The sequence below is a fragment of the Salmo salar genome, chromosome ssa22, assembly GCF_905237065.1.
Source record: "Salmo salar chromosome ssa22, Ssal_v3.1, whole genome shotgun sequence".
Lineage (NCBI taxonomy): Eukaryota > Metazoa > Chordata > Actinopteri > Salmoniformes > Salmonidae > Salmo > Salmo salar.
In genome coordinates, this window is record NC_059463.1 from 61,475,814 (window position 1) to 61,502,925 (window position 27,112).

The following is a 27,112-nucleotide window of genomic DNA, read 5'->3' on the forward strand; positions in this document are numbered from 1 at the left end:
GTCTCTGAGCAGGTTGGAGGTAACCTAGTGGAACCAGCCTGATCCCTGTCTCTGAGCAGGTTGGAGGTAACCTGGTGGAACCAGCCTGACAGAAGATGCATGGTCGGGTCTGCCAAACTTTTTTCATAACAGACTCTTTGAAGGCATTTACGAACAATGGCCTTGTAGACGCTGGCAGAGGAGAGATGTGGAAAGATGAGGGGATATTTGGAGAAATGTGGAGAGATGTGGAGAGATGAGGGGATATTTGGAGAAATGTGGAGAGATGTGGAGAGATGTGGAAAGATGAGGGGATATTTGGAGAAATGTGGAGAGATGTGGAGAGATGTGGAAAGATGAGGGGATATTTGGAAAAATGAGGAGAGATGAGGAGAGATGTGGAGAGATGAGGGGATATTTTGAAAAATGTGGAGAGATGTGGAGAGATGAGGGGATATTTGGAGAAATGAGGAGAGATGAGGAGAGATGTGGAGAGGTGGAGAAATGAGGAGAGATGTGGAGAGATGTGGAGAGATGAGGAGAGATGTGGAGAAATTAGGAGAGATGAGGAGAGATGAGGAGAGATTAGGAGAGATGTGGAGAGATGAGGAGAGATGTGGAGAGATGAGGAGAGATGAGGAGAGATGAGGAGAGATGTGGAGAGATGAGGAGAGATGTGGAGAGATGAGGAGAGATGTAGAGAGATGAGGGGAGATGAGGAGAGATGAGGAGAGATGTGGAGAGATGAGGCGATATTTGGAGAAATGAGGAGAGATGAGGAGAGATGTGGAGAAATTTGGAGAGATGAGGAGAGATGTGGAGAGATGAGGAGAGATGAGGGGATATTTGGAGAAATGAGGAGAGATGAGGAGAGATGTGGAGAGATGAGGAGAGATGAGGAGAGATGAGGAGAGATGAGGAGAGATGTGGAGAGATGTGGAGAGATGTGGAGAGATGAGGAGAGATGTGGAGAAATTAGGAGAGATGAGGAGAGATGAGGAGAGATGAGGAGAGATTAGGAGAGATGAGGAGAGATGAGGAGAGATGAGGAGAGATGAGGAGAGAAGTGGTGCATGTGACCAACGAAAATGTCTGGTCAATTTCCCCAAATTCCCTGACTGGAGGATTCCCGGGAAACCGGGATAATTTTGCGACCCCTCCATGTTATTCTCCCCCCAGCACCCAGGCATCTGTTTCTCTGAGCTGGACTGCAGGGAGTTTCATAACAGCCTGTTAATTCCTCATCATCATCATCATCATCAATTATTATTATTATTATTAATGTTATGCTGTTGGCAAGAGGAAATCATGTCTGTTTGGACACCATGTCAGACATCCATTTCTTTGTAAACACTATTATTGTCTGCACAATACAAGTTTTGACTTTTTAAAGAACTGCTATTGTTGTTTGTTCATTTTTATAAAAGTGGTTGGATGTGGAGGGGTTGTTGAGAAAGAGCTGGTAGTGGACTCTGATACAGCTGCTGGTTTAGATACAGGTACAACTGTCCCAGGTAGGAGACCAGTAGGACACAGAACACACATGTGGCCAACAAAAAGGTAGTAAACAGAGAGAAACAAAGTATGTAGTAGACAGCAGTAATAGCAGGCTAATGAATAATAGCAAATGTAATAACAACGCTAACAATGCTATGCTAGCAGTAGTACACAGCACTAATAGCAGGCTAATGAATAATAGCAAATTTAATAACAATGCTAAGCTAACAGTAGTACACAGCAGTAATAGCAGGCTAATGAATAATAGCAAATGTAATAACAACGCTAACAATGCTATGCTAGCAGTAGCACACAGCACTAATAGCAGGCTAATGAATAATAGCAAATGTAATAACAATGCTAACAATGCTATGCTAGCAGTAGTACACAGCAGTAATAGCAGGCTAATGAATAATAGCAAATGTAATAACAACGCTAACAATGCTATGCTAGCAGTAGCACACAGCACTAATAGCAGGCTAATGAATAATAGCAAATGTAATAACAATGCTAACAATGCTATGCTAGCAGTAGTACACAGCAGTAATTGCAGGCTAATGAATAATAGCAAATTTAATAACAATGCTAAGCTAACAGTAGTACACAGCAGTAATAGCAGGCTAATGAATAATAGCAAATGTAATAACAACGCTAACAATGCTATGCTAGCAGTAGCACACAGCACTAATAGCAGGCTAATGAATAATAGCAAATGTAATAACAATGCTAACAATGCTATGCTAGCAGTAGTACACAGCAGTAATTGCAGGCTAATGAATAATAGCAAATTTAATAACAATGCTAAGCTAACAGTAGTACACAGCAGTAATAGCAGGCTAATGAATAATAGCAAATGTAATAACAACGCTAACAATGCTATGCTAGCAGTAGCACACAGCACTAATAGCAGGCTAATGAATAATAGCAAATGTAATAACAATGCTAACAATGCTATGCTAGCAGTAGTACACAGCAGTAATTGCAGGCTAATGAATAATAGCAAATTTAATAACAATGCTAAGCTAACAGTAGTACACAGCAGTAATAGCAGGCTAATGAATAATAGCAAATGTAATAACAACGCTAACAATGCTATGCTAGCAGTAGCACACAGCACTAATAGCAGGCTAATGAATAATAGCAAATGTAATAACAATGCTAACAATGCTATGCTAGCAGTAGTACACAGCAGTAATTGCAGGCTAATGAATAATAGCAAATGTAATAACAATGCTAACAATGCTAAGCTAGCAGTAGTACACAGCAGTAATAGCAGGCTAATGAATAATAGCAAATGTAATAACAATGCTAACAATGCTAAGCTAGCAGTAGTACACAGCAGTAATAGCAGGCTAATTACAATATAGCAATACGGGCTAGCAGTAGTGAAATAGCAGGGCTATAGGCTAGCCATAATTCAAAAAGCTATATAAGTAGCCCAGAAATAACAGCAGTGATGGCTAGGCAGTAGCATATAGTGGCTAATAGCTTTTTCTTTTCTTTCAAGTTATTAGCACACATAAATTATCTCAAATACGTGAACGCTTTTCCAATTGTACTATATAATCTGATGCCTGAAAGCCTGTTATCACGAGCACTGAAACACCGCCTGACGTCTCGCAAGTCTTTCTCACCGTTGCTGGAAAGACCAAGACAGTCCTAATATAATAATGTCCTCACTTTAAATGGTGAGGAAGTGCTTATAGTAATGGCTGGAATTGAATAAAATTAACGTTATCGAACACATCAAACACATAGTCCCCGTTTGCTCCGTTCCGGACGTTATTATAAGCCATCCTCCCTTCACCAGCCTCCACTGGTCTAGCACTGTAAGGGTAGTTTACTGTCTAACCTGAAGGTCTGCATTTCACAACATGGCTAAAAAAAGAAAAATTTAGAAAATACAGTGAATACGGAAAAAAGTATTTGATCCCCTGCTGATTTTGTACGTTTGCCCACTGACAAAGAAATGATCAGTCTATAATTTTAATGGTTTATTTGAACAGTGAGAGACAGAATAACAACAACAACAAAAATCCATAAAGACTCTTAAAGGGAGTGCTCCTAATCTCACCTTGTTACCTGTATAAAAGACACCTGTCCACAGAAGCAATCAATCAATCAGATTCCAAACTCTCCACCATGGCCAAGACCAAAGAGCTCTCCAATGATGTCAGGGACAAGATTGTAGACCTACACAAGGCTGGAATGGGCTACAAGACCATCGCCAAGCAGCTTGGTGAGAAGGTGACAACAGTTGGTGTGATTATTCGCAAATGGAAGAAACACAAAAGAACTGTCAATCTCCCTCGGCCTGGGGCTCCATGCAAGATCTCACCACGTGGAGTTGCAATGATCATGAGAACGGTGAGGAATCAGCCCAGAACTAGACGGGGCGATCTTGTCAATGATCTCAAGGCAGCTGGGACCATAGTCACCAAGAAAACAATTGGTAACACACTACGCCGTGAAGGACTGAAATCCTGCAGCGCCCGCAAGGTCCCCCTGCTCAAGAAAGCACATATGAAGTTTTCCAATGAACATCTGAATGATTCAGAGGACAACTGGTGAAAGTGTTTTGGTCAGATGAGACCAAAATGGAGCTCTTTGGCATCAACTCTACTCGCCGTGTTTGGAGGAGGAGGAATGCTACCTATGACCCCAAGAACACCATCCCCACCGTCAAATATGGAGGTGGAAACATTATGCTTTGGGGGTGTTTTTCTGCTAAGGGGACAGGACAACTTCACCACATCAAAGGGACGATGGACGGGGCCATGTACCATCAAATCTTGGGTGAGAACCTCCTTCCCTCAGCCAGGGCATTGAAAATGGGTCGTGGATGGGTATTCCAGTATGACAATGACCCAAAACACACGGCCAAGGCAACAAAGGGGTGGCTCAAGAAGAAGCACATTAAGGTCCTGGAGTGGCCTAGCCAGTCTCCAGACTTTAATCCCATAGAAAATCTGTGGAGGGAGCTGAAGGTTCGAGTTGCCAAATGTCAGCCTCGAAACCATAATGACTTGGAGAAGATCTGCAAAGAGGAGTGGGACAAAATCCCTCCTGAGATGTGTGCAAACCTGGTGGCCAACTACAAGAAACGTCTGACCTCTATGATTGCCAACAAGGGTTTTGTCACCAAGTATTAAGTCATGTTTTGCAGAGGGGTCAAATACTTATTTCCCTCATTAAAATGCAAATCAATTTATAACATTTTTGACATGCGTTTTTCTGGATTATTTTGTTTGTTATTCTGTCTCTCACTGTTCAAATAAACCTACCATTAAAATTATAGACTGATCATCAAACGTATAAAATAAGCAGGGGATCAAATACTTTTTTCCCTCACTGTATGTATATCACTGAGACACAATTTGTTTGACTGAACAGCTTATCACCACAAGATATTGTAGTGACCATTCAGTTTGTTTGACTGTAGTGCTTATCACCACAAGATATTTACCATTCAGTTTTGGTGGTTGTTTACACTGTGAATCATTGGCTGGCTGAGAATGTTAGCAGAAGTACGTAGGCAATACGTCTTGCATGTAGCCTATTACAGCGACAGGAAATGTGAGTCAGACCCCGGACTAGCTGTGTACTCTACGACAGATGGCAGCTTCCCTGTTCCAATACACCAACACACAACCAGACTCCTAATATAATAACGTCTGTCTTTTAAAATACGTTCTAAATCAGGGTCATATCTTAAACAAATATACTTTGAAACAAAAGTATACACATCAAAAAAAAGAAGACGCTTGAAACATGTCAGGTATAGAGTTGAAATGTATAAAATGTTTAGTTTACATCCCAATTGTACACTTTATATATATATATATGTAAACACGTATGTTTATTAATTACAAAATTATGAAAAATATGAATAACATTCCATCCATAAGGCCACTAGGTCATTTGACTTCTGGCAGTTTAAACTCTAACCCAGTGCTTGAATTGTTCCGCAACCAATCCACTACTAAGTAAGTGAGTACCGACACCTCAGATATTCAACTGCTTGAGTTCTGACACCCATAGAATAATATAGACTTAAAAAAAAAAGCCTTGTTCCGGGCACCTAAATATACACAGTCCCAGTACTGACACCTATTTCAGTCCACTGTCTGTTTTTTCATTACGTTACGTTATTTGATCAACGGAATGTGAGTCAGAACAATCAGATCGTATCATAGATATGATACGTATAGATCTGTACTATACGACAGAACAACAACATAACAACCAGACCCCTCACTGCTCACACTAATGATCTGGCTAGCGTACGTATACAGAGCTTTCGGGAAAGTATTCAGACCCTTTGACTTTTTCCACATTTTGTTACGTTACAGCCTTATTCTAAAAATGGATTAAATAAATGAAAAAAAATCCTCAACAATCTACACACAATACACCATAATGACAAAGCAAAAACAGGTTTTTAGAAAATGTTGCACATTTATAAAATTAAAAAAAGTGAATAAGTAAGTACTTATTTACATAAGTATTCAGACCCTTTGCTATGAGATTTGAAATTGAGCTCAAGTGGCATCCTGTTGCCATTGATCATCCTTGAGATGTTTCTACAACTTGATTGGAGTCCACCTGTGGTAAATTAAATTGATTGGACATGATTTGGAAAGGCACACACCTGTCTATATGAGGTCCCACAGTTGACAGGTAGAGCAAAAACCAAGCCACGAGGTTGAAGGAATTGTCCGTAGAGCTCAGAGACAGGATTGTGTCGAGGCACAGATCTGGGGAAGGGTACCAAAACATTTCTGCAGCATTGAAGGTTCCCAAGAACACAGTGGCCTCCATCATTCTTAAATGGAAGAAGTTTGGAACCACCAAGACCCTTCCTAGAGCTTGCCGCCCGGCCAAACTGAGCAATCAGGGGAGAATGGCCTTGGTCAGGGAGGTGACCAACAACCCGATGGTCACTCTGACAGAGCTCCAGAGTTCCTCTGTGGAGATGGGAGAACCTTCCAGAAGGACAACCATCTCTGCAGCACTCCACCAATCAGGCCTTTATGGTAGAGTGGCCAGATGGAAGCCACGCCTCAGTAAAAGGCGAGGGAGGGAGGGAGGGAGAGAGGGAGGGAGAGAGAGAGGGAGGGAGGGAGGGAGCAGATGGAGGGAGGGAGGGAGCAGATGGAAGGAGGGAGGGAGCCGATGGAGGAAGAGAGGAAGAGCGGGAGGGAGGGAGCAGATGGAGGGAACGTCCTTTGCGTGGGAGGGGTGGCGTCGTCATCTTAGGGTGTCCCTTGGTTCCCTCTGTCGTGTGCGTGTGCATGTGCGTGTGTGTGTGTGTGTGTGTGTCTATGATCACCTCCTTGGCCATCACGACACACGACACAGAGGGATACCCCGAGATCAGGATTCTATCTCTCTCCCACACACATCCAGCAGGTCCAGGCAGGAAGCCATGTCAGAATCTGTTCTGTTGTTGTATAATAGGTGTGTTTGAGGATGGCTGCTTCACTTAAAATGTACAGTCTATAATGTCTTCTCTATTCACAGTCTTTAAATGCATCCCAAATGCTACCCTATTCTCTACGTAGTGTACTACCTTTGACCAGGATTTATAGCTCTGGTCAAAGGTCCTGCACTGTGTAAGGAATAGGGTGTCACGTTCCTCGTATTCTCCCTCATCGGAAGATCACTCGATGACCAATACGCAGCGGGTTGATATTTATTATAGATGGAAACGACAAAACAAAAATAAACACGCAAAGGAGAAAGGTGACAGTTTCACAGGTGAAACGAAACACAGTGCAAAATACAATTACCCACAAACACACAGACAAACACACCCTACTAATATAGGACTCCCAATCAAAGGCAACTCAACACACCTGCCTTCAATTGAGAGTCCAGCACCCAACCTACACATAGAAAACCTAACCTAGAACCTAAACCAACACTCACAACCCCACTATACCATAACCAAACATAACTCTGCCACGTCTTGACCAAATATAATACAAAAATACATAAGTATATGGTCAGGACGTGACATAGGGTGCCATTTTGGGAAAAGACAGTCGCTCTGTGATGTCTCCTTCACCCACTGTACAGTCTATAATGATGTCTCCTCCATTGACAGTTCTCTACTGTGCTGCCACTGCCACCATGCTTGGATGAGCAATCAAGGATCAACCCAGATAATCCTAATTCATGGAGACTAATGAACTAATTCTACAGGGTTGGTGCGATAGTTCAGAAGACTCTGGTTAGAGTAAAAGCTGTAGTCACAGCTGATCAGATAACTGACCGTTTCGTGTACACATAGACAAGGAAATAACTTAATTATTCCAATCAACTACAGGTTTTAAATCTGGTCACCATCTCCATCTAGTGTTCAGTACATGTAATAGAAAATCAACTCAGTACAGAGCGATTTTTACAGTATCGGTAATCATATCTCATTAACAACATCAGAAGATACTGCAGTATTTCTTAATACTATGATTATTATTATTTGACCCTGCTGGTCATTTATGAACATTTTAACATCTTGACCATGTTCTGTTATAATATCCACCCGGCACAGCCAGAAGAGGACTGGCTACCCCTCATAGCCTGGTTCCTCTCTAGGTTTCTTCCTAGGTTTTTGGCCTTTCTAGGGAGTTTTTCCTAGGGAGTTTTTCCTAGCCACCGTGCTTCTTTCACATGCATTGCTTGCTGTTTGGGGTTTTAGGCTGGGTTTCTGTACAGCACTTTGAGATATCAGCTGATGTATGAAGGGCTATATAAATATATTTGATTTGATTTGAATACGAATTTATTAATGAATGAAAAATGACCCTGTTGCCGTACGTACATTTTCATTCATTAATAGATTCATATTGAGATATACTGCAGTAACAAATAGTTTGGTAACTTTTGAAAATGCAGAACCTTGACTACACAGGGGAGAGTGGGGTAAGTTGAGCCAAAGGTTTAGTTGTTTGTAGAATAACATTGTAGAATAATAGCGAAGACATCGAAACTATGAAATAACACACATGGAATCATGTAGTAACCAAAAAAAGTGTTTAACAAATTAAAATATATTTTACATTTGAGATTCTTCAAAGTTGCCACACTTTGCCTTGATGACAGCTTTGCACATTCTCTCGACCAGCTTGGCATTTTCTCAACCAGCTTCACCTGAAACAGTCTTGAAGGAGTTCCCATATATGCTGAGCCCTTGTCGGGGGATTGTGGAGGCCAGGTCATCTGATGCAGCACTCCATCACTCTCCTTGATCAAATAGCCCTGACATAGCCTGGAGGTGTATTGTGGGTCATTGTCCTGTTGAAAAACAAATGGTAGACCCACTAACCGCAAACCAGATGAGATGGCGTATCGCTGCAGAATGCTGTGGTAGCCATGCTGGTTAAGTGTGCCTTGAATTCTAAATAAATCACTGACAGTGTCACCAGCAAAGCACCCCTACACCATCCCACCTTCTCACACCATAACACCTCCTCCTCCATGCTTCACCGTGGGAACCAAAAATGCGGAGATCATCCGTTCACAGACTCTGCATCTCACAAAGTCACGGCGGTTGGATCAAAAAACCTCAAAGTTGGACTCATCAGACCAAAGTACAGATTTCCACCGGTCTAAGGTCCATTGCTCGTGTTCCTTGTCCTAAGCAAGTCTTTTCTTCTTATTTGTGTCCTTTAGTAGTGGTTTCTTTGCAGCAATTCAACCATGAATTCAACCATGAAGACATGACTCTGGCCTGCTCGCCTCCCTACCTCTGAGGAAGCACAGTTCCCGCTCAGCCCAGTCAAAACTGTTCGCTGCTCTGGCACCCCAATGGTGGAACAAGCTCCCTCACGACGCCAGGACAGCGGAGTCAATCACCACCTTCCGGAAACACCTGAAACCCCACCTCTTCAAGGAATACCTAGGATAGGATAAAGTAATCCTTCTAACCCCCCCCCCAAAGGACTTAGATGCACTATTGTAAAGTGGTTGTTCCACTGGATATCATAAGGTGAATGTACCAATTTGTAAGTCGCTCTGGATAAGAGCGTCTGCTAAATGACTTAAATGTAAATGTAAATGATTCACGCAGTCTCCTCTGAGCAGTTGATGTTGAGATGTGTCTGTTACTTGAACTCTGTGAAGCATTTATTTGGGCTGCAATTTCTGAGGCTGGTAACTCTAATGAACTTATCCCCTGCAGCAGAGGTAAGTTCCAAGCATTTCGCTACACTCGCATTAACATCTGCTAACCATGTGTATGTGACAAATAAAATTTGGTTTGATTTTGATTTGGGTCTTCCTTTCCTGTGGCGGTCCTCATGAGATCCAGATTCATCATAGCGCTTGGTGGTTTTTGCGACTGCACTTGAAGAAACTTTCAAAGTTCTTGAAATGTTCTGTATTGGCTGACCTTCATGTCTTAAAGTGATGATGGACTGTCGTTTCTCTTTGCTTATTTGAGCTGTTCTTGACATAATATGGACTTGGTCTTTTACCAAATAGGGCTATCTTCTGTATACCACCCCAACCTTGTCACAACACAAATGATTGGCTCAAGTGCATTAAGAAGGAAAGAAATTCCACAAATTAACTTTTAACAAGTGTCACGATATTCGCCGAAGTCGGCTCCTCTCCTTGTTCGGCGTTCGGCGGTCGACGTCACCGGCTTTCTAGCCATCGCCGCTCCATTTTTCATGTATCCATTTGTTTTGTCTTGTTCCCTGCACACCTAGTTTTCATTCCTCAGTCAATCTACATGTATTTATTCCTCTGTTCCCCATCATGTCTTTGTGTAAGATTGTTTGTGTTACGTGTGTATTGTTTACGCGCCAGACTGGCATGTTTTTTTCCGTGTTATTTTTCACGAAGATGTTTATTGTTATTTTACATTTGAGATTCTTCAAAGTAGCTACCCTTTGCCTTGATGACAGCTTTGCACACTCTTGGCATTCTCTCAACCAGCTTCATGAGGAATGCTTTTCCCAACAGTCTTGAAGGACTTCCCACATATGCTGAGCACTTGTTGGCTGATTTTCCTTCACTCTGCGGTCCAACTCATCCCAAACCATCTCATTTGGGTTGAGGTCGGGTGATCGTGGCGGCCAGGTCATCTGATGATGTTTATTGCTTTGAGCTGAACAAATTGGAAGGACAAATTTTACATACAGTATTTTATTGAAATTATAAATGAGCCCCATTGAACACAAATTAAGACCTGTCTACACACCACATGAGGGACAGAATTTTACTGTGTGTGTTGCAAATGTATTTCTTGCAAGTGTACTGTGTCTTCCTGTCCTTCTTAGGTCCACACACATCGCAGCGCTTCTTCTTGTTGCTACCGGCTGCAATGTAGAATAATGAAAACGCTTAGTTCAGGAATTTTACTAACATCTCACTCACTCACATATATAGTTACAACAGGCCAAGGTAGGAGAGTCAGACACACACACATGCAACAATATCACTCACACTTACTTCCTGTATTGGAGTTGTTGGTTCTGTGGGTCGGAGCGGATGGGGCACAAGCATCCTCCTCCTGAATCCTCCTCACGACGGCTGCAGAAGCTGCGGTCCTTGGGATATGTTGCCTCCTCTGGATTTAAGGTCTTACCAATGACTTGCCCAGCTCCTCGAGAAAGAGCCATCTCCTCTGGAGCTTCCCTCTGGAGCTTCCCTCTGGAGCTTCCCTCTGTTCCAATCTGTGTTGAACACCATCCTGATGACAAACGTGTTGTACACCGAGATGTCCAAGATGTTGGAGAATATCACAAGTGGCCAGCGTAGGGTTCTTCTTTTGCAGTTGTAGCCAGTCACCAGCTTGTCTAAATTGTCCACCCTTCCTTTTGTGGCATTGTCATTTATTTTGATTTCTGTTTTTTGATGTACCTGGCCACAGATTCTCCCATCCCTATGCAGCGTACTCATGAGTACCACATTTTTGCCTTTCTTTGGTATGTAGGACACTAGGGACGTGTCGGCAGTGAACACAAACTTAGAGGAATTGATAGGCCTGTTCCGTCTATTCAACAGCTGAGTTGGGAGCTCAGGCTTGTCTTTTCATACTGTTCCTACCATCATCAGCTTCCTCTTGAGGAGCTCTTGTCCCAGCTTGTGCGAAGTAAAAAAGTTAATCGCATGTGATGTTGTGGCCACGGAGTCCCTGTGTCACGTCCAGGACAACCCGCATCCCTTGGTTCATCTCAGGGGTTCCTTCATCTGGCTTCCCCGTAAACACTTGTAAGTTCCACGCATATGATGAAGCAGCATCACAGACAGCCCAGATCTTGATTCCATATTTTGTGGGTTTAGACGGTATGTACTGCCTGAAGGGGCAGGGGCCCCTAAATAGCATCAGCTGCTCATCAACAGTAACGTTGGGACCAGGGTTGTAAAACAGGGGAAGGCGGTCCACCCACTTGTTCCACACTGATCTGATTGCAGCTAGCTTGTTTCTCTGCCGCCGAGCTGGTCTGGTGTCTCGGTTATCGAAGCTGATAATCCTGGAAATAAGTTTTCTTGAGACATTGGTTGTTTTTGCATCTCACAGGGAATTCTGTGGATTCCCCGTTGGATCTGAAAACATCAGCAAGGATAAGAACCCCAAAGTATGTGTAACAGTATAGCTTCCGTCCCTCTGTTCGCCCCAACCTGGACTTGAACCAGGGACCCTCTGCACACATCAACAACTGACACCCCACGAAGCATCGTTACCCATCGCGCCACAAAAGCCGCGGCCCTTGCAGAGCAAGGGGAACAACTACTTCAAGGTCGCAGAGCGAGTGACGTCACCCGATTAAAAACGCTATTAGCGCGCACCACCGCTAACTAGCTAGCCATTTCACATCGGTTACATATGCATGTAAATGAGTTTGGTCCATCTTCCTTCCATCTCTCTCCAAAAACACACCTTCCCTTCAAATTAGTGCAGTCCAGAATGATTTTCTGGATGGTGTCTGGGATGAACAGTTCAAAGGAAGACTTTATGTCCTGCACATGAATAACCGCCATCCGCGTCGGTCCTAGTTGTATCCTTATCACATTGGCAGCCATGCAGGGTGGCTCATTCTTTGGGCAAGAAGACCATTCAATTTCACAGTTATTTTACATCCATATTTCTCCTCCTGCAGGCTGATGATGAGCTGGTGGCTGCTGATGAGCTGGTTGCTGATGGGCTGGTCCTGGGGCTGGCTGCTGACGGGCTGGTCCTGGGGCTGGTTGCTGACTGGCTGGTCCTGGGGCTGGCTGCTAATGGGCTGGTCCTGGGGCTGGTTGCTGATGGGCTGGTCCTGGGGCTGGTTGCTGATGGGCTGGTCCTGGGGCTGGTTGCTGATGGGCTGGTCCTGGGGCTGGTTGCTGACGGGCTGGTCCTGGGGCTGGTTGCTGACGGGCTGGTCCTGGGGCTGGTTGCTGACTGGCTGGTCCTGGGGCTGGTTGCTGACTGGCTGGTCCTGAGGCTGGTTGCTGACTGGCTTGTCCTGGGGCTGGTTGCTGATGGGCTGGTCCTGGGGCTGGTTGCTGACTGGCTGGTCCTGGGGCTGGTTGCTGACGGGCTGGTCCTGGGGCTGGTTGCTGACGGGCTGGTCCTGGGGCTGGTTGCTGACTGGCTGGTCCTGGGGCTGGTTGCTGACGGGCTGGTCCTGGGGCTGGTTGCTGACGGGCTGGTCCTGGGGCTGGTTGCTGACTGGCTGCTCCTGAGGCTGGTTGCTGACTGGCTGGTCCTGGGGCTGGTTGCTGACTGGCTGGTCCTGGGGCTGGTTGCTGACGGGCTGGTCCTGGGGCTGGTTGCTGACTGGTCCTGGGGCTGGTTGCTGATGGGCTGGTCCTGGGGCTGGTTGCTGATGGGCTGGTCCTGGGGCTGGTTGCTGATGGGCTGGTCCTGGGGCTGGTTGCTGACGGGCTGGTCCTGGGGCTGGTTGCTGACTGGCTGCTCCTGAGGCTGGTTGCTGACTGGCTGGTCCTGGGGCTGGTTGCTGACGGGCTGGTCCTGGGGCTGGTTGCTGACTGGTCCTGGGGCTGGTTGCTGATGGGCTGGTCCTGGGGCTGGTTGCTGATGGGCTGGTCCTGGGGCTGGTTGCTGATGGGCTGTCCTGGGGCTGGTCCTGGGGCTGGTTGCTGATGGGCTGGTCCTGGGGCTGGTTGCTGATGGGCTGGTCCTGGGGCTGGCTGCTGACGGGCTGGTCCTGGGGCTGGTTGCTGATGGGCTGGTCCTGGGGCTGGTTGCTGATGGGCTGGTCCTGGGGCTGGTTGCTGATGGGCTGGTCCTGGTTGCTGAGGGTGGCCTGGTTGCTGATGGGCTGGTCTGGCTGGTTGCTGATGGGCTGGTCCTGGGGCTGGTTGCTGATGGGCTGGTCCTGGTTGCTGATGGGCTGGTCCTGGGGCTGGTCCTGGGGCTGGTTGCTGATGGGCTGGTCCTGGGGCTGGTTGCTGATGGGCTGGTCCTGGGGCTGGCTGCTGACGGGCTGGTCCTGGGGCTGGTTGCTGATGGGCTGGTCCTGGGGCTGGTTGCTGATGGGCTGGTCCTGGGGCTGGTTGCTGATGGGCTGGTCCTGGGGCTGGTTGCTGATGGGCTGGTCCTGGTTGCTGATGGGCTGGTCCTGGTTGCTGATGGGCTGGTCCTGGGGCTGGTCCTGGGGCTGGTTGCTGATGGGCTGGTCCTGGGGCTGGTTGCTGATGGGCTGGTCCTGGGGCTGGCTGCTGACGGGCTGGTCCTGGGGCTGGTTGCTGATGGGCTGGTCCTGGGGCTGGCTGCTGATGGGCTGGTCCTGGGGCTGGCTGCTGATGGGCTGGTCCTGGGGCTGGTTGCTGATGGGCTGGTCCTGGTTGCTGAAGGGCTGGTCCTGGGGCTGGCTGATGTTCAATCTCATCCTCTCCTTCCAACTCACTGTCAGACTCTGAATTGACAGAGACATGATCCTCATATTCTGAAAATTCTTCATCTTCCAAAGTGGAAGATGCTCCTTCCACATTAGCTTCTCTTTCTGCAAAAATGATTTCTAAGGCCCTCTGAGCAGAGATTATTTTTGTCATACTGATTGATTGTGGTAAGGAGTCACACATGTAAAGCTATTTATTTGTTGTGTCCTTCCCCCAATTTTCACCTGGCTGCCGAAGTTGGTGCCTCTCCTTGTTCGGGCGGCGTTCAGCGGTCGAAGTCACCGGCTTTTTAGCCTCCACCGATCTACATATCTTTTTCCATTTGTTTTGCCTGTATTGTACACACCTGGTTCCCATTACATTTGAATTATTTCCCTATTTAACCCTCTGGAGCCATCACGGTTTTGTACGTGTTTATTGTTATCAGTTGTCTCGTTTATGTGATTCTGGATTTTCGTTCTCCTTGTTGAAGGATTATTTTTGAGTAAAGTTACTATTATTACTCATCTCTGTGTCCTGCGCCTGACTCCGCCTTACCCACATAACCTAAACTCTGACAACTGCATTTTTTAAATAATGTATCTAAATAATGTATCGATAATGTATTGAAATAATATTGTACAGGTTCCCGCAAGACATTGTGTAGTTTCACACACTACAAAGGGTAAAGAGTGCGAGAACAGTAGCAGACAGGCAGGTGGACCAGAACACCACATATGTAATATAAATATGTAGGGGGCTGCACAGTGTTCACTCAATGAAAAAATATGTTATTTTACACGTTCTTCACAGAAAATTGACCAAGGCCAATGAGTCTCAGGTTGAAAAAAAATGATTAATTATATAATTTTTTTATTTTAGTAAACATTGAAAATGGGTCCCACAGACGCAAACATAACACGAGGGTTAACACCTTTTTTGGTTACTACATGATTCCATATGTGTTATTTCATAGTTTTGATGTCTTCACTATTATTCTACAATGTAGAAAATAGTAAAAATAAAGAAAAACACTGGAATGAATAGGTGTGTCCAAACTTTTGACTGGCGCTGTATATATACACTGGTACCAAGACCAGTTTTCACGTTTTTTTTGTGGGTGTAGGATAATTAACGAAGAGGCAAACTTGAATTAATTCTTTTTATTTAATTTTTACATTGCAAAAAGTGAAAAGAATGTTTCATGCCACGTAAAGTTCCGGATCCGGACAAAAAAAGCTTCCGGAACAAAACAGTCCAAAACGGAGAGGTGCCGAAATCCTGTTACCGTATGGTAGAGTAGAACAGTTGTTCCGGAAGGAACCAGCTACAAAATAGGCTAAAATGAAGCACTGGTGAGCCGGCTTCAAGAAGTAACGCGTTTGCTAATGCACACAGGAGGGTCTAGTGTTCATAGGAACTATGTTGACTTTCATACACAAGTTACATTCTCATGTAGTCATAAACAAGCCTCTGAATTGGTTGCTATTTGTATCTACCAATATTATATTACATATTTAACCATTTATTAGATGCTTTTATGTTAGTGGTTAAATCGACGTTATTTTAAGTTCACTACAATGCAACTCCACACTTCACCACAGGGTGGCGGCATAGTATAATGTATGCGAGTAGAAGCTCAGCTGGGGCGCTCCGTTTGAGTGGAAACAATATGGCGTGGGGGCAGGAGAAAATCAGGAAGGAGAGGATGGTGATGACGAGGACAGTTTTTTGGGTCTTTTACTGATTGTATGTGGGTGTTTTCACGTGCAAGGTATTCCATTCCTCATGTTGTTTGTGCAAGTGGAATTCAGCAGGGGAGAATGTAAATCAAATCAAATGTTATTGGTCACATATTTAGCAGATGTTATTGCAGGTGTAGCAGAAGCTTTGTGTTCCTAGCTCCAACAGTGCGGTAATATCTAAGGGGGGCTGCTCCCTCTGCTGTTTCCTGAAGTCCACGATTAGCTCCTTTGTTTTGTTGACGTTGAGTGAGAGGTTATTTTCCTGACACCACTCTCCCAGGGCCCTCACCTCCTCCCTGTAGGCTGTCTCGTTGTTGTTGGTAATCAAGCCTACGACTATTGTGTAATCTGCAAACTTGATGATTGAGTTGGAGGCGTGCCACGCAGTCATGAGTGAACAGGGAGCTCAGGAGGGGGCTGAGCTACCACCCTTGTGGGGCCCCAGTGTTGAGGATCAGCGGTTTGGAGATGTTGTTACCTGCCCTCACCACCTGGGGGCGACCCGTCAGGAAGTCCAGGACCCAGTTGCACAGGGCGGGGTTCAGACCCAGGGCCTCGAGGTTAATGATGAGCTTGGAGGGTACTATGGTGTTGAATGCTGAGCTGAAGTCAATGAACAGCATTCTTACATAGGTAGTCCTCTTGTCCAGATGGGTTAGGGCAGTGTGCAGTGTGATGGCGAATGCATCGTCTGTGGACCTATTGGGGTGGTAAGCAAATTGAAGTGGGTCTAGGGTGACAGGTAAGGTGGAGGTGATATGATCCTTGACTAGTCTCTCAAAGCACTTCATGATGACAGAAGTGAGTCCTACGTCATTTAATTCAGTTACCTTTGCCTTCTTGGGAACAGGAACAATGGTGGCCCTCTTGAAGCATGTGGGAACAGCAGACTGGGATAAGGATTGATTGAATATGTCTGTAAACACACCAGCCAGCTGGTCTGCGCATGCTCTGAGGATGCGGCCGGGGATGCCGTCTGGGCCGGCAGCCTTGCGAGGGTTAACACGTTTAAATGTTTTACTCACGTTGGCTACAGTGACGGAGAGCCCGCAGGTTTTGGTAGCGGGCCGTGTCAGTGGCACTGTGTTATCCTCAAAGCGGCCGTTGAATTGCGACTCCACTTTGTCAAAACGTTGAGTAGCAACGGTCCGATGTTTTACTACAGTCAATGTTGAACTTTGGTAGCTTTTTCCAAAAAATGTGCTTTGTTATTAAGGGAAATGGTGGTCACACCAGATACTGACTGTTTTGTCTGATCCACGCCCCCTACCTTTTTTTTGAAGGTATCTGTGACCAACAGATGCATATCTGTATTCCCAGTCATGTGAAATCCATAGATTAGGGCCTTATGAATTTATTTCAATTGACTGATTTCCTCATATGAACTGTAACTCAGTAAAATCTTAGACATTTTTGCATGTTGTGTTTTATATTTTTGTTTTTATTAGTTTTTTTCCCCATCCAACATAATCCGATATCAAATTGATGCATTTATGAGGTAAAAATCTAGAAATCGTTAGTATTTTGCAGTTATAAAACTAGGCACTACATTTTGTTTCAGTCGTTTTTTAGCAGTTTGATTTAAGGGATTCTTAATTATATTGTTAACATGACAAGAAAATCATATCAAAAGTAAAGTGAATATTGCATTTTGAAAAGATATTAGATTGAATATGCATTCAAATTGAAAGAGTGACTTTGTGAATGTGTTTGTTGTTTCAGTAAATTGAAACCTTGATCCATTTTTATGATCTGATTTGATAGTGGTGAACATAATTTGATTATTTCATAATATGATATATATATAATATGATTAATTATAATATATAATATAATAATATATAATATAATAATATATAATATGATTTGATTTGATTATGTTCCATAATGTAGTTGTAAAAATTGCAACATATCAGGCCAATCCTGAAGAAAAAGAAACGCACTCCTATTAAGGCGAGGTGCTGGCCAAGCGGAGTAGAAAACTAGAAAATAAGGGAGAGCCGCACACTCTAGGAGCTCAGATGCAAAAATGTTCATATCCAACGTTTCCACAGCCAAGCTGTCTTCACCAGGCTATGATAATTAACACAGCCATACCCTGATGAAGACTGTCGAAACGTTGGATATGAACATTTTTGCATCTGAGCTCCTAGAGTGTGCGGCTCTCCCTTATTTTCAAACCATATCAGACCAACATAGAAATACATGATCTAGAATGCCCACCCAAATCACACCCTGACCTAACCAAATAGAGAAATTAAAAAGGCTCTCTACGGTCAGGTCGTGAGTACCCCCCCCCCAAAGGTGCGGACTCCGGCCGCAAAACCTGACTCAATAGAGGAGGGTCCGGATGGGCATCTAGCCTCGGTGGTGGCTCCGGTGCGGGACGTAGACCCATCCTCGGTGGCGACTATTTCGGGGGTCGTCGCTAAACGCTCCGGACCGTGGATCGTCGCCAGAGGGACCGGACCGTAGATCGTCGCCGAGGGCTCTGTACTGGGGACTGTCGCCGGAAGCTCTGGACTGGGAAGGCGCACTGGAGGCCTGGTGCGTGGAGCAGGCACAGGGCGTACCGGGCTGGGGAGACGCACTGGAGACTGGGTGCGCGGAGCTGGCACAGGATATACTGGACCGTGGAGGCGCACTGGAGGTCTGGAGCGTAGGGCTGGCACAACCCGTCCTGGCTGGATGCTCACTTTAGCCCGGCAAATGCGGGTAGCCGGCAACGAGCGCACCGGAGATACAGTAACGCATCGCCGCGTGACACGGTGCCTGACCGGTCACACGCTCCCCACGGTAACCACGGGGAGTTGGCTCAGGTCTAAACCCTGACTCCGCCCCGAGCTGCCTCTCGGTCTTCCGTTGTCGTTCTAACTCCTCGTATCGTCGCCGTTCCTCTCTTGCTGCCTCCATCTGTTCCCTTGAACGGCGATACTCCCCAATTCTCGTCCAGGGCCCTCCTCCACTCATGATCTCCTCCCATGTCCACTCATCCTGGCCACGCTGCTTGGTCCGTTTTTGGTGGGATCTTCTGTCACGTCCGTCGTAAGAAGGAGACCAAGGTGCAGCGTGGTAAGCGAACATTTTTCCTTTATTCAAAAATGAACACCGTCAAAACAACAAAAACAATAAAACAGAAACGAAACGTGAAGTAAATGGCGTGCTCACAGGCAACTAACCAAAAAACCCACAAAAACCCAGTGGGAAAAGGCTGCCTAAATATGATCCCCAATCAGAGACAACGAAAGACAGCTGCCTCTGATTGGGAACCATATCAGGCCAACATAGAAATACATAATCTAGAATGCCCACCCAAATCACACCCTGACCTAACCAAATAGAGAAATAAAAAGTCTCTCTTACGGTCAGGACAACCAAAGTGATTGAAAATAATAATTCATTTAAATGCACATCTCTGGCTGGTAAATAAAACATTGTGGATATAGATATAGATATATAATAGATATAGATATAAACAACACACTCACCCCCACAATTCCACCTTTGCTGATGTTAATACCATCAAGTCCGACCGTTTGGTCTGATGAAAGAGTAGGATACCCTTTCAAATGGAGAACTCCTCTCAGCGTTGATTATCTTAACACACACACACACACACACACACACACACACACACACACACACACACACACACACACACACACACACACACTAGACACTACATCAACTAGATCTTAGCATTTAACACCTGAGAAGTTTCCATCACGTCAGCCAAGACAAAAATACCTTTGAGAGAAAATGTGTCTTTTGGTGCTAAGCCCATAACGATGTTTACATTCACCAAATTCCCAGGTTTCCCTTAAGATTCCTGGAATTAGGAGAAAATTAACCAGGAAATATAAAATACAAAATATTTCAACCATAATTAACGTTGTGTAGAACAACAACAACAACAAAATGTATGCAGAGAATTTCACTGGCACATCCAGTGTAAATGTATTAATAGCACTTGTGCCTCATCTGATATGGGACAGGGTAGTAGAGCACGGTGGGTAGTCGAGTGCCATTTCACACAGTCAGTCATGAGAATTTAGGTCACCAGTTTGAGCAAAAAATTTTTTTGGTGTGTTTTACTGGGTTTAATGTGCTTACTACGAAACGCAAATACAACTCATAAGAATTAACCGTGCAAATATTCAGTGCGTTATAGTGCGTTATAGGGAAATAATGAATGAATGCCCTTCAAGCCAATCAGAAAGCCAAATCGGGAAAAGCCAATCAGAAAGCAGTATTCAACAATGTCATGGTATAATGTAATATAATCCAAATATATAAATGTTTAATAAACACCCAAATCCTATTGGCTGTAGCGAATGCAGTGACATTTAAATCTACGATTAAAAAAAAAAGGTGTGAAATGAAAAACTGTAAGTACACCTTATAAAGCCTTCATATAGCATGCATAAAGGCTTCTTACAGCTTACATAAAAGCTTCATAAGCACCACACAGTGCCTTCAGAAAGTATTCATACCCCTTGCCTTATTCCACATTTTGTTGTGTCACAGCCTGAATTCAAAATGCATTCGAGATATTTCGTTTCTCTCACCCTCATCCAAACACAATACCTCATAATGACAAAGTTAAAAAATGTTTTTAGAAATCGTGGCAAATTTATACAAAAAAATGAAATGCATAAATTAGCTCATTTACATAAGTATTCATACCCCTGAGTCAATACTTTGTAGAATACTTAAGCAATAAGGGTTTGTGGTATATGGCCAATATACCACGGCTAAGTGCTGTTCTGAGGCACGACGCATCCCGGACAGCGGTGTTATATTGGCCTATATATCACAAACCCTCAATGTGCCTTATCGCAATTATAAATTGTTTACCAACGTAATTAGAGCAGTAAAATTTTCTGTTTTTGTCATACCCATGGTATACAGTCTGATATACCACAGCTGTCAGCCAATCAGCATTCAGTGCTCGAACCACCCAGTTTATAATTTGTAATATGCTTTTGTTGGCGATTACAGCTTTGAGTCGTCTTGTGTGTGTCTGAATCAGCTTTCCCTTCAATTACATTTACTCAATTTTTCTATTCACCAATGTCTTTAAATGCCTTTAATCTTTTTTTTTTTTTTAATAAGGAGAATGGCTTGTTTAATTTTATTTTCTATTCCTACAGGCAGATCTGTGTACTGTCAAACCACTTGGTGCAGCTGTGTTGTCTTCTTCCCCATTGACCTCTATGAAATAGAGCTCTATCGCTCTACAGCTCTGGTTGCCCCCCCCCCTAGTGGCCAGTCAGGTGTAGTGCACCATGCTGGCCTCACACTCCCGAGGTACAGTGAGTGTGTAGCTGTGACAGGATAGTTTGTAGTTTTTCCCATCGTTGTTGTCCCAGTACTCAGCTCCCATCACTCTGTAACACACAGCGAACTCCAGCTGTGCTCCAGGCAGCAGGATGAAGGGCGGGACGGGTAGACGAAACCGGAATAAATCAGACTCTGGTCCCTCCGTCTGATCCCTGTGGAGGGTAGCCACCCAGCAGGCTCTGGTCTCAGCACTGCTCCTCCAGTTGGTAAAGGAGTAGTGGATCGTCACCTCCTTGTCGAAGGCCAGGTTGAGGACCTGCACCGTGCCGATGATGCCAAGCTCAGAACACAGGACCTGATCCAGAGAGACCACCTGCTCCACCAGGCGCTTAACGAAACCCGGCTGGGAGCCCGTGTTTTCGGGAAAACAGGGTTTGAAGTAAGGCAAGGAAAGCTCCAGGGACCGCCTTGAGTTCATCTCAGCGCTCATGAGAAGTCTGGAGAAGACGTGGGCTGGAATCCGTGGCTCCTCTCCATTGCTGAACACCTTGATTTCCTCCAGCTCCAGCCCCAAGGAGTCCACGAAGCGTACCTGGCGGTCTCTGATTCTCTCGCGGACCGAGGGCAAAGACTGGGTCCTGCGTCTTATGATAGGCTGGACGGGAGGGTCACTGGACAGTTTGCGACTGAAAATGGGCTCCTTGAGGGACGGGGGACGTGGGCTAGGGGGCCGGATCTTGACAGGGGCCTTGGTTGGCTCCGGTTTGGAGTCCAAGATGTCCGTCACTCGGAGAGTCTTAGTAGTGGTCTGGCATGGGGTCACACTGCTGTAGTTGCTGGTGTTCTGGAGCACACCTGGAGACATCGACTCTGGCCTCCAAGGACACACTGCCCTCTGCTCCCCTATCATGCCTGGCGACACAGCTCTGGGTTTTCCTTTGACGCATGGAGACACTGTTTTCAGCCTGTCGTTGCCACGCAACCATGTCCTGTCCATCTCCTTCCCAACGACACCGTGAGACACTGCTTTGGGCCTCCCCACGCTGGCCATGCTGCTCATCATAGAAACAGGACTGGACAGACAAGACAACACAACACTGTTAATTCACTGTTACAGTAGGATAACTAATGTAATCCAGCCTGAAGACTAGGTTATAGGAGAACCAACACAACACTGTTAATTCACTGTTACAGTAGGATAACTAATGTAATCCAGCCTGAAGACTAGGTTATAGGAGAACCAACACAACACTGTTAACTCACTGTTACAGTAGGATAACTAATGTAATCCAGCCTGAAGACTAGGTTATAGGAGAACCAACACAACACTGTTAATTCACTGTTACAGTAGGATAACTAATGTAATCCAGCCTGAAGACTAGGTTATAGGAGAACCAACACAACACTGTTAATTCACTGTTACAGTAGGATAACTAATGTAATCCAGCCTGAAGACTAGGTTATAGGAGAACCAACACAACACTGTTAACTCACTGTTACAGTAGGATAACTAATGTAATCCAGCCTGAAGACTAGGTTATAGGAGAACCAACACAACACTGTTAATTCACTGTTACAGTAGGATAACTAATGTAATCCAGCCTGAAGACTAGGTTATAGGAGAACCAACACAACACTGTTAATTCACTGTTACAGTAGGATAACTAATGTAATCCAGCCTGAAGACTAGGTTATAGGAGAACCAACACAACACTGTTAACTCACTGTTACAGTAGGATAACTAATGTAATCCAGCCTGAAGACTAGGTTATAGGAGAACCAACACAACACTGTTAATTCACTGTTACAGTAGGATAACTAATGTAATCCAGCCTGAAGACTAGGTTATAGGAGAACCAACACAACACTGTTAATTCACTGTTACAGTAGGATAACTAATGTAATCCAGCCTGAAGACTAGGTTATAGGAGAACCAACACAACACTGTTAATTCACTGTTACAGTAGGATAACTAATGTAATCCAGCCTGAAGACTAGGTTATAGGAGAACCAACACAACACTGTTAATTCACTGTTACAGTAGGATAACTAATGTAATCCAGCCTGAAGACTAGGTTATAGGAGAACCAACACAACACTGTTAATTCACTGTTACAGTAGGATAACTAATGTAATCCAGCCTGAAGACTAGGTTATAGGAGAACCAACACAACACAACACAACACTGTTACAGTAGGATAACTAATGTAATCCAGCCTGAAGACTAGGTTATAGGAGAACCAACACAACACAACACTGTTACAGTAGGATAACTAATGTAATCCAGTCTGAAGACTAGGTTACAGGTGTTAAAACTCTACATGCTCACAAATAACATGCTTTTTTGGGAAATAGATTCTGTAAACCATGAAAATGCATGTAAATATAGCAGCTTTAGTCAACGTTAAAACATAGACAAGCAAATGTATCTGTATGTCTACCTACCTAGTGACAGTATCCTTTAAACAGACAGGACCAAACACCATTCTCTGTTTCACCTGACCAGCCCTCTGTACTGCTGTTTAGCCTCTGCCTTGCCCTCTGTACTGCTGTATAGCCGCTGTCTTGCCCTCTGTACTGCTGTTTAGCCGCTGCCTTGCCCTCTGTACTGCTGTTTAGCTGCTGCCTTGCCCTCTGTACTGCTGTTAGCTGCTGCCTTGCCCTCTGTACTGCTGTTTAGCTGCTGCCTTGCCCTCTGTACTGCTGTTTAGCCGCTGCCTTGCCCTCTGTACTGCTGTTTAGCTGCTGCCTTGCCCTCTGTACTGCTGTATAGCCGCTGTCTTGCCCTCTGTACTGCTGTATAGCTGCTGCCTTGCCCTCTGTACTGCTGTCCAAGCTGACAACTTGTCGTATTTCTGCTGCTCCAACACATGACCTGCTGCTCTGATCCTAAGCCCCAACCTCTCTCTCTGCAGCTGCAATGTATCTCTCTCTCTCTCTCTCTGTCTCTCTCTCTCTCTCTCTGTCTCTCTCTCTCTCTCTCTGTCTCTCTCTCTCTCTCTCTCTCTCTCTCTCTCTCTCTCTCTCTCTGTCTCTCTCTCTCTCTCTCTCTCTCTCTGTATCTCTCTCTCTCTGTCTCTCCCTCTCTCTCACTCCATTTCTCTCTCCATTTCTCTCTCTCTCTCTCTCTCTCTCTCTCTCTCTCTCTCTCTCTCTCTGTCTCTCTCTAAGGGGCTTTATTGACATGGGAAATGTGTTTACATTGCCAAAGCAAGTGAAATAAACAATAAACAAAACAACAACAATAAATACCAACAAAGCGAATTAAAACAAAACAATCAGATAAAAACAACGTTTAAAATATTATATTACGAGAGGTTAAAAATAATGTACTATTACATTTAAAATGTAATATAAACAATGTAAAGTGTTGTGACAATGTGCTAATAGTAGAATGCATGAATGACGGGGGGAAATAAATGGCCAGATAAATATAGGTTAGATTTACAACGGTGTTTCTGACTCACTGGTTGACCTTTTCTTGTGGCAGTGGGTCATACATTTTGCTGCTGGGATTGCACTCTGCTATTTTGCCTAACAGATATGGAAGTTTGGCAAAATTTGATTTGTTTTCCAATTCTTTGTGTGTCTGTGTAATCTGAGAGAAATATGTGTCTCTAATATGGTCATACATTTAGCAGCAGGTTAGAAAGTGCTGAGTCACTGAGTCTGTGCATAGTCAAGGCTTTTCTTAGCTTTGGGTCTCTCTCTCTCTCACTCTCTCTCTCGCTCTCTCTCTCTCGCTCTCTCGCTCTCTCACTCTCTCTCTCACTCTCTCTCTCTCTCTCTGACTCTCTCTCTCTCTCTCTGTCTCTCTCTCTCTCTCACTCTCTCTCTCTCTCTCTCTCTCTCTCTCTCTCTCTCTCTCTCGCTCTCTCTCGCTCTCTCTCGCTCTCTCTCTCTCGATCTGTCTCTCTCTCTCGATCTGTCTCTCTCTCTCTCTCTCTCTCTCTCTCTCTCTCTCTCAGCTTTAATGGATGCCCCTCCCCCCCCTGCCAACACCCTTATGGAGACAAATATTAGGTTTGAATGTCAGGACAAGACAAATTATTTCAGGTTCCCTTTCAAGCAAAATACCATCCTTCCATGTAATTTACAGACAACTGGGTGTAACTGGTTGCTCATAGTGGGTTATGAGAGAGTAACATGAATGCACACAGCAATTTGATTGTATTTTGTTTAGGATATTCATTGCATTGCTTCAGCTTTGCTGTGCTCAGCCTTTGACATTTGGCTACATGATCCTCCCATTGGGTTTTAGGGAAGGCTGTAATGCAGTGTGTTTTGTGCTGCTGGTACATGGACCCAGATCCAAATAGAAGCTATTTATAGCAAGTTGTTGGGTTTTTCCGCCAAGGCATGTTCTATAAGGGATTAGTGTATTCGGCTATTCCGGCTACGCCCGTTGCTGATAGGTGTATAAAACCCGAGCACACAGCCATGCAATCTCCATAGACAAACATTGGCAGTAGAATGACCCGTACTGAAGAGCTCAGTGACTTTCAAGGTGGCACCGTCATAGGATGCCACCTTTCCAATCAGTTCGTAAAATGTCTGTCCTGTTAGAGCTGCCCCGGGTCAACTGTATGTGTTGTTATTGTGAAGTGGAAACGTCTAGGAGCAACAACGGCTCAGCCGCGAAGTGGTAGGCTGCCACACAATCTCACAGAACGGGACCTTGGAGTGCTGAAGCGCGTAAAAACCGTCTGTCCTCGGTTGCAACCCTTTAGAAGCAACGTCAGCACAAGAACTGTTCGCCGGGAGAGCTTCATGAAATGGGTTTCCATGGCAGAGCAGCCGCACACAAGCATACGATCACCATGCGCAACGCCAGGCGTCGGCTGGAGTGGTGTAAAGCTCACCGCCATTGGACTCTGGAGAAGTGGAAACACATGTCCACTTATTTCGTCTGGGCCTGGGCTTTTGTGTTGTGTGCATTACGTCCACTGAACATCTTTAAAACATAAGACTGTTTAACAACAACTCTCTCAAACATTTGTAATGATGATTCCATTTGTTTTTACCTCCGACACAAAGTCGTCTGATTCAAATATTGAGAAGAACATTTTCAGTTCATTAGCCATGTTCTGACCCTCAGGTCTCCCAAGGTCAGTATTGGTTAGCCGTGTTCTGACCCTCAGGTCTCCTAAGGTCAGTATTGGTTAGTCGTCTTCTGGCCCTTTCGTCTCCCAAGGTCAGTATTGGTTAGCCGTGTTCTGGCCCTCAGGTCTCCCAAGGTCAGTATTGGTTAGCCGTGTTCTGGCCCTCAGGTCTCCCAAGGTCAGTATTGGTTAGCCGTGTTCTGGCCCTCAGGTCTCCCAAGGTCAGTATTGGTTAGCCGTGTTCTGGCCCTCAGGTCTCCCAAGGTCAGTATTGGTTAGCCGTGTTCTGGCCCTCAGGTCTCCCAAGGTCAGTATTGGTTAGTCATGTTCTGGCCCTCATGTCTCCCAAGGTCTGTCACGTCCTGACCCTAGTAAGATGTCATTTTCTATAGTAGAGTAGGGCAGGGCGTGACGGGGTGTTTTGGGTTGTTCTATGTTTTCTATTTCTATGTTTAAGTTCTAGTTTGTCTATTTCTATGTTGGGATTGTTTGGGGTTGATCTCTAATTGGAGGCAGCTGATCCTCATTGCCTCTGATTAGAGATCATATTTAAGTAGGGGTTTTTCCTCTTCCTGTTTGTGGGTTATTATCTTTTGAGTAGTGTGTTTTCCTCTCTGCGTCACGGTTTGTTGTTTTTGTGTTTTCAAGTATTTAAGTGTATTGCAT

At 44.9% G+C, this 27,112-nt stretch overlaps 1 protein-coding gene across 2 annotated transcripts; it reads right to left on the bottom strand.

The window, feature by feature from the left end:
• Positions 1 to 21,133: 21,133 nt before the first annotated feature.
• LOC106583827 (protein phosphatase 1 regulatory subunit 3D) lies at positions 21,134 to 24,302 on the bottom strand. 2 transcript variants are annotated; one of them, XM_014168425.2, is made up of 3 exons: positions 24,094 to 24,302; positions 23,790 to 23,877; positions 21,134 to 22,417 (listed from the first exon to the last, which is right to left on the bottom strand). In XM_014168425.2, exons 2-3 carry the CDS (start codon positions 23,828 to 23,830, stop codon positions 21,334 to 21,336), a joined length of 1,125 nt encoding a protein of 374 aa, XP_014023900.2. In that variant the 5' UTR covers positions 23,831 to 23,877; positions 24,094 to 24,302; the 3' UTR covers positions 21,134 to 21,333. The 2 variants fall into 2 exon arrangements, with proteins under 2 accessions (XP_014023900.2, XP_014023899.2); XM_014168424.2 differs by having other exon boundaries at positions 23,790 to 24,302.
• Between the last annotated feature and the right edge of the window lie 2,810 nt (positions 24,303 to 27,112).

What these genes read in the sequence shown, in the direction of transcription:
- LOC106583827 (XM_014168425.2), bottom strand. Translation starts at nt 23,830, where the DNA reads ATGGTGTTTGGTCCTGTCTGTTTAAAGGATACTGTCACTAG. An exon ending in TTAAAGGATACTGTCACTAG is followed by an intron (nt 22,418 to 23,789) that starts GTAGGTAGACAT and finishes TTGTCTGTCCAG; the next exon opens with TCCTGTTTCTATGATGAGCA.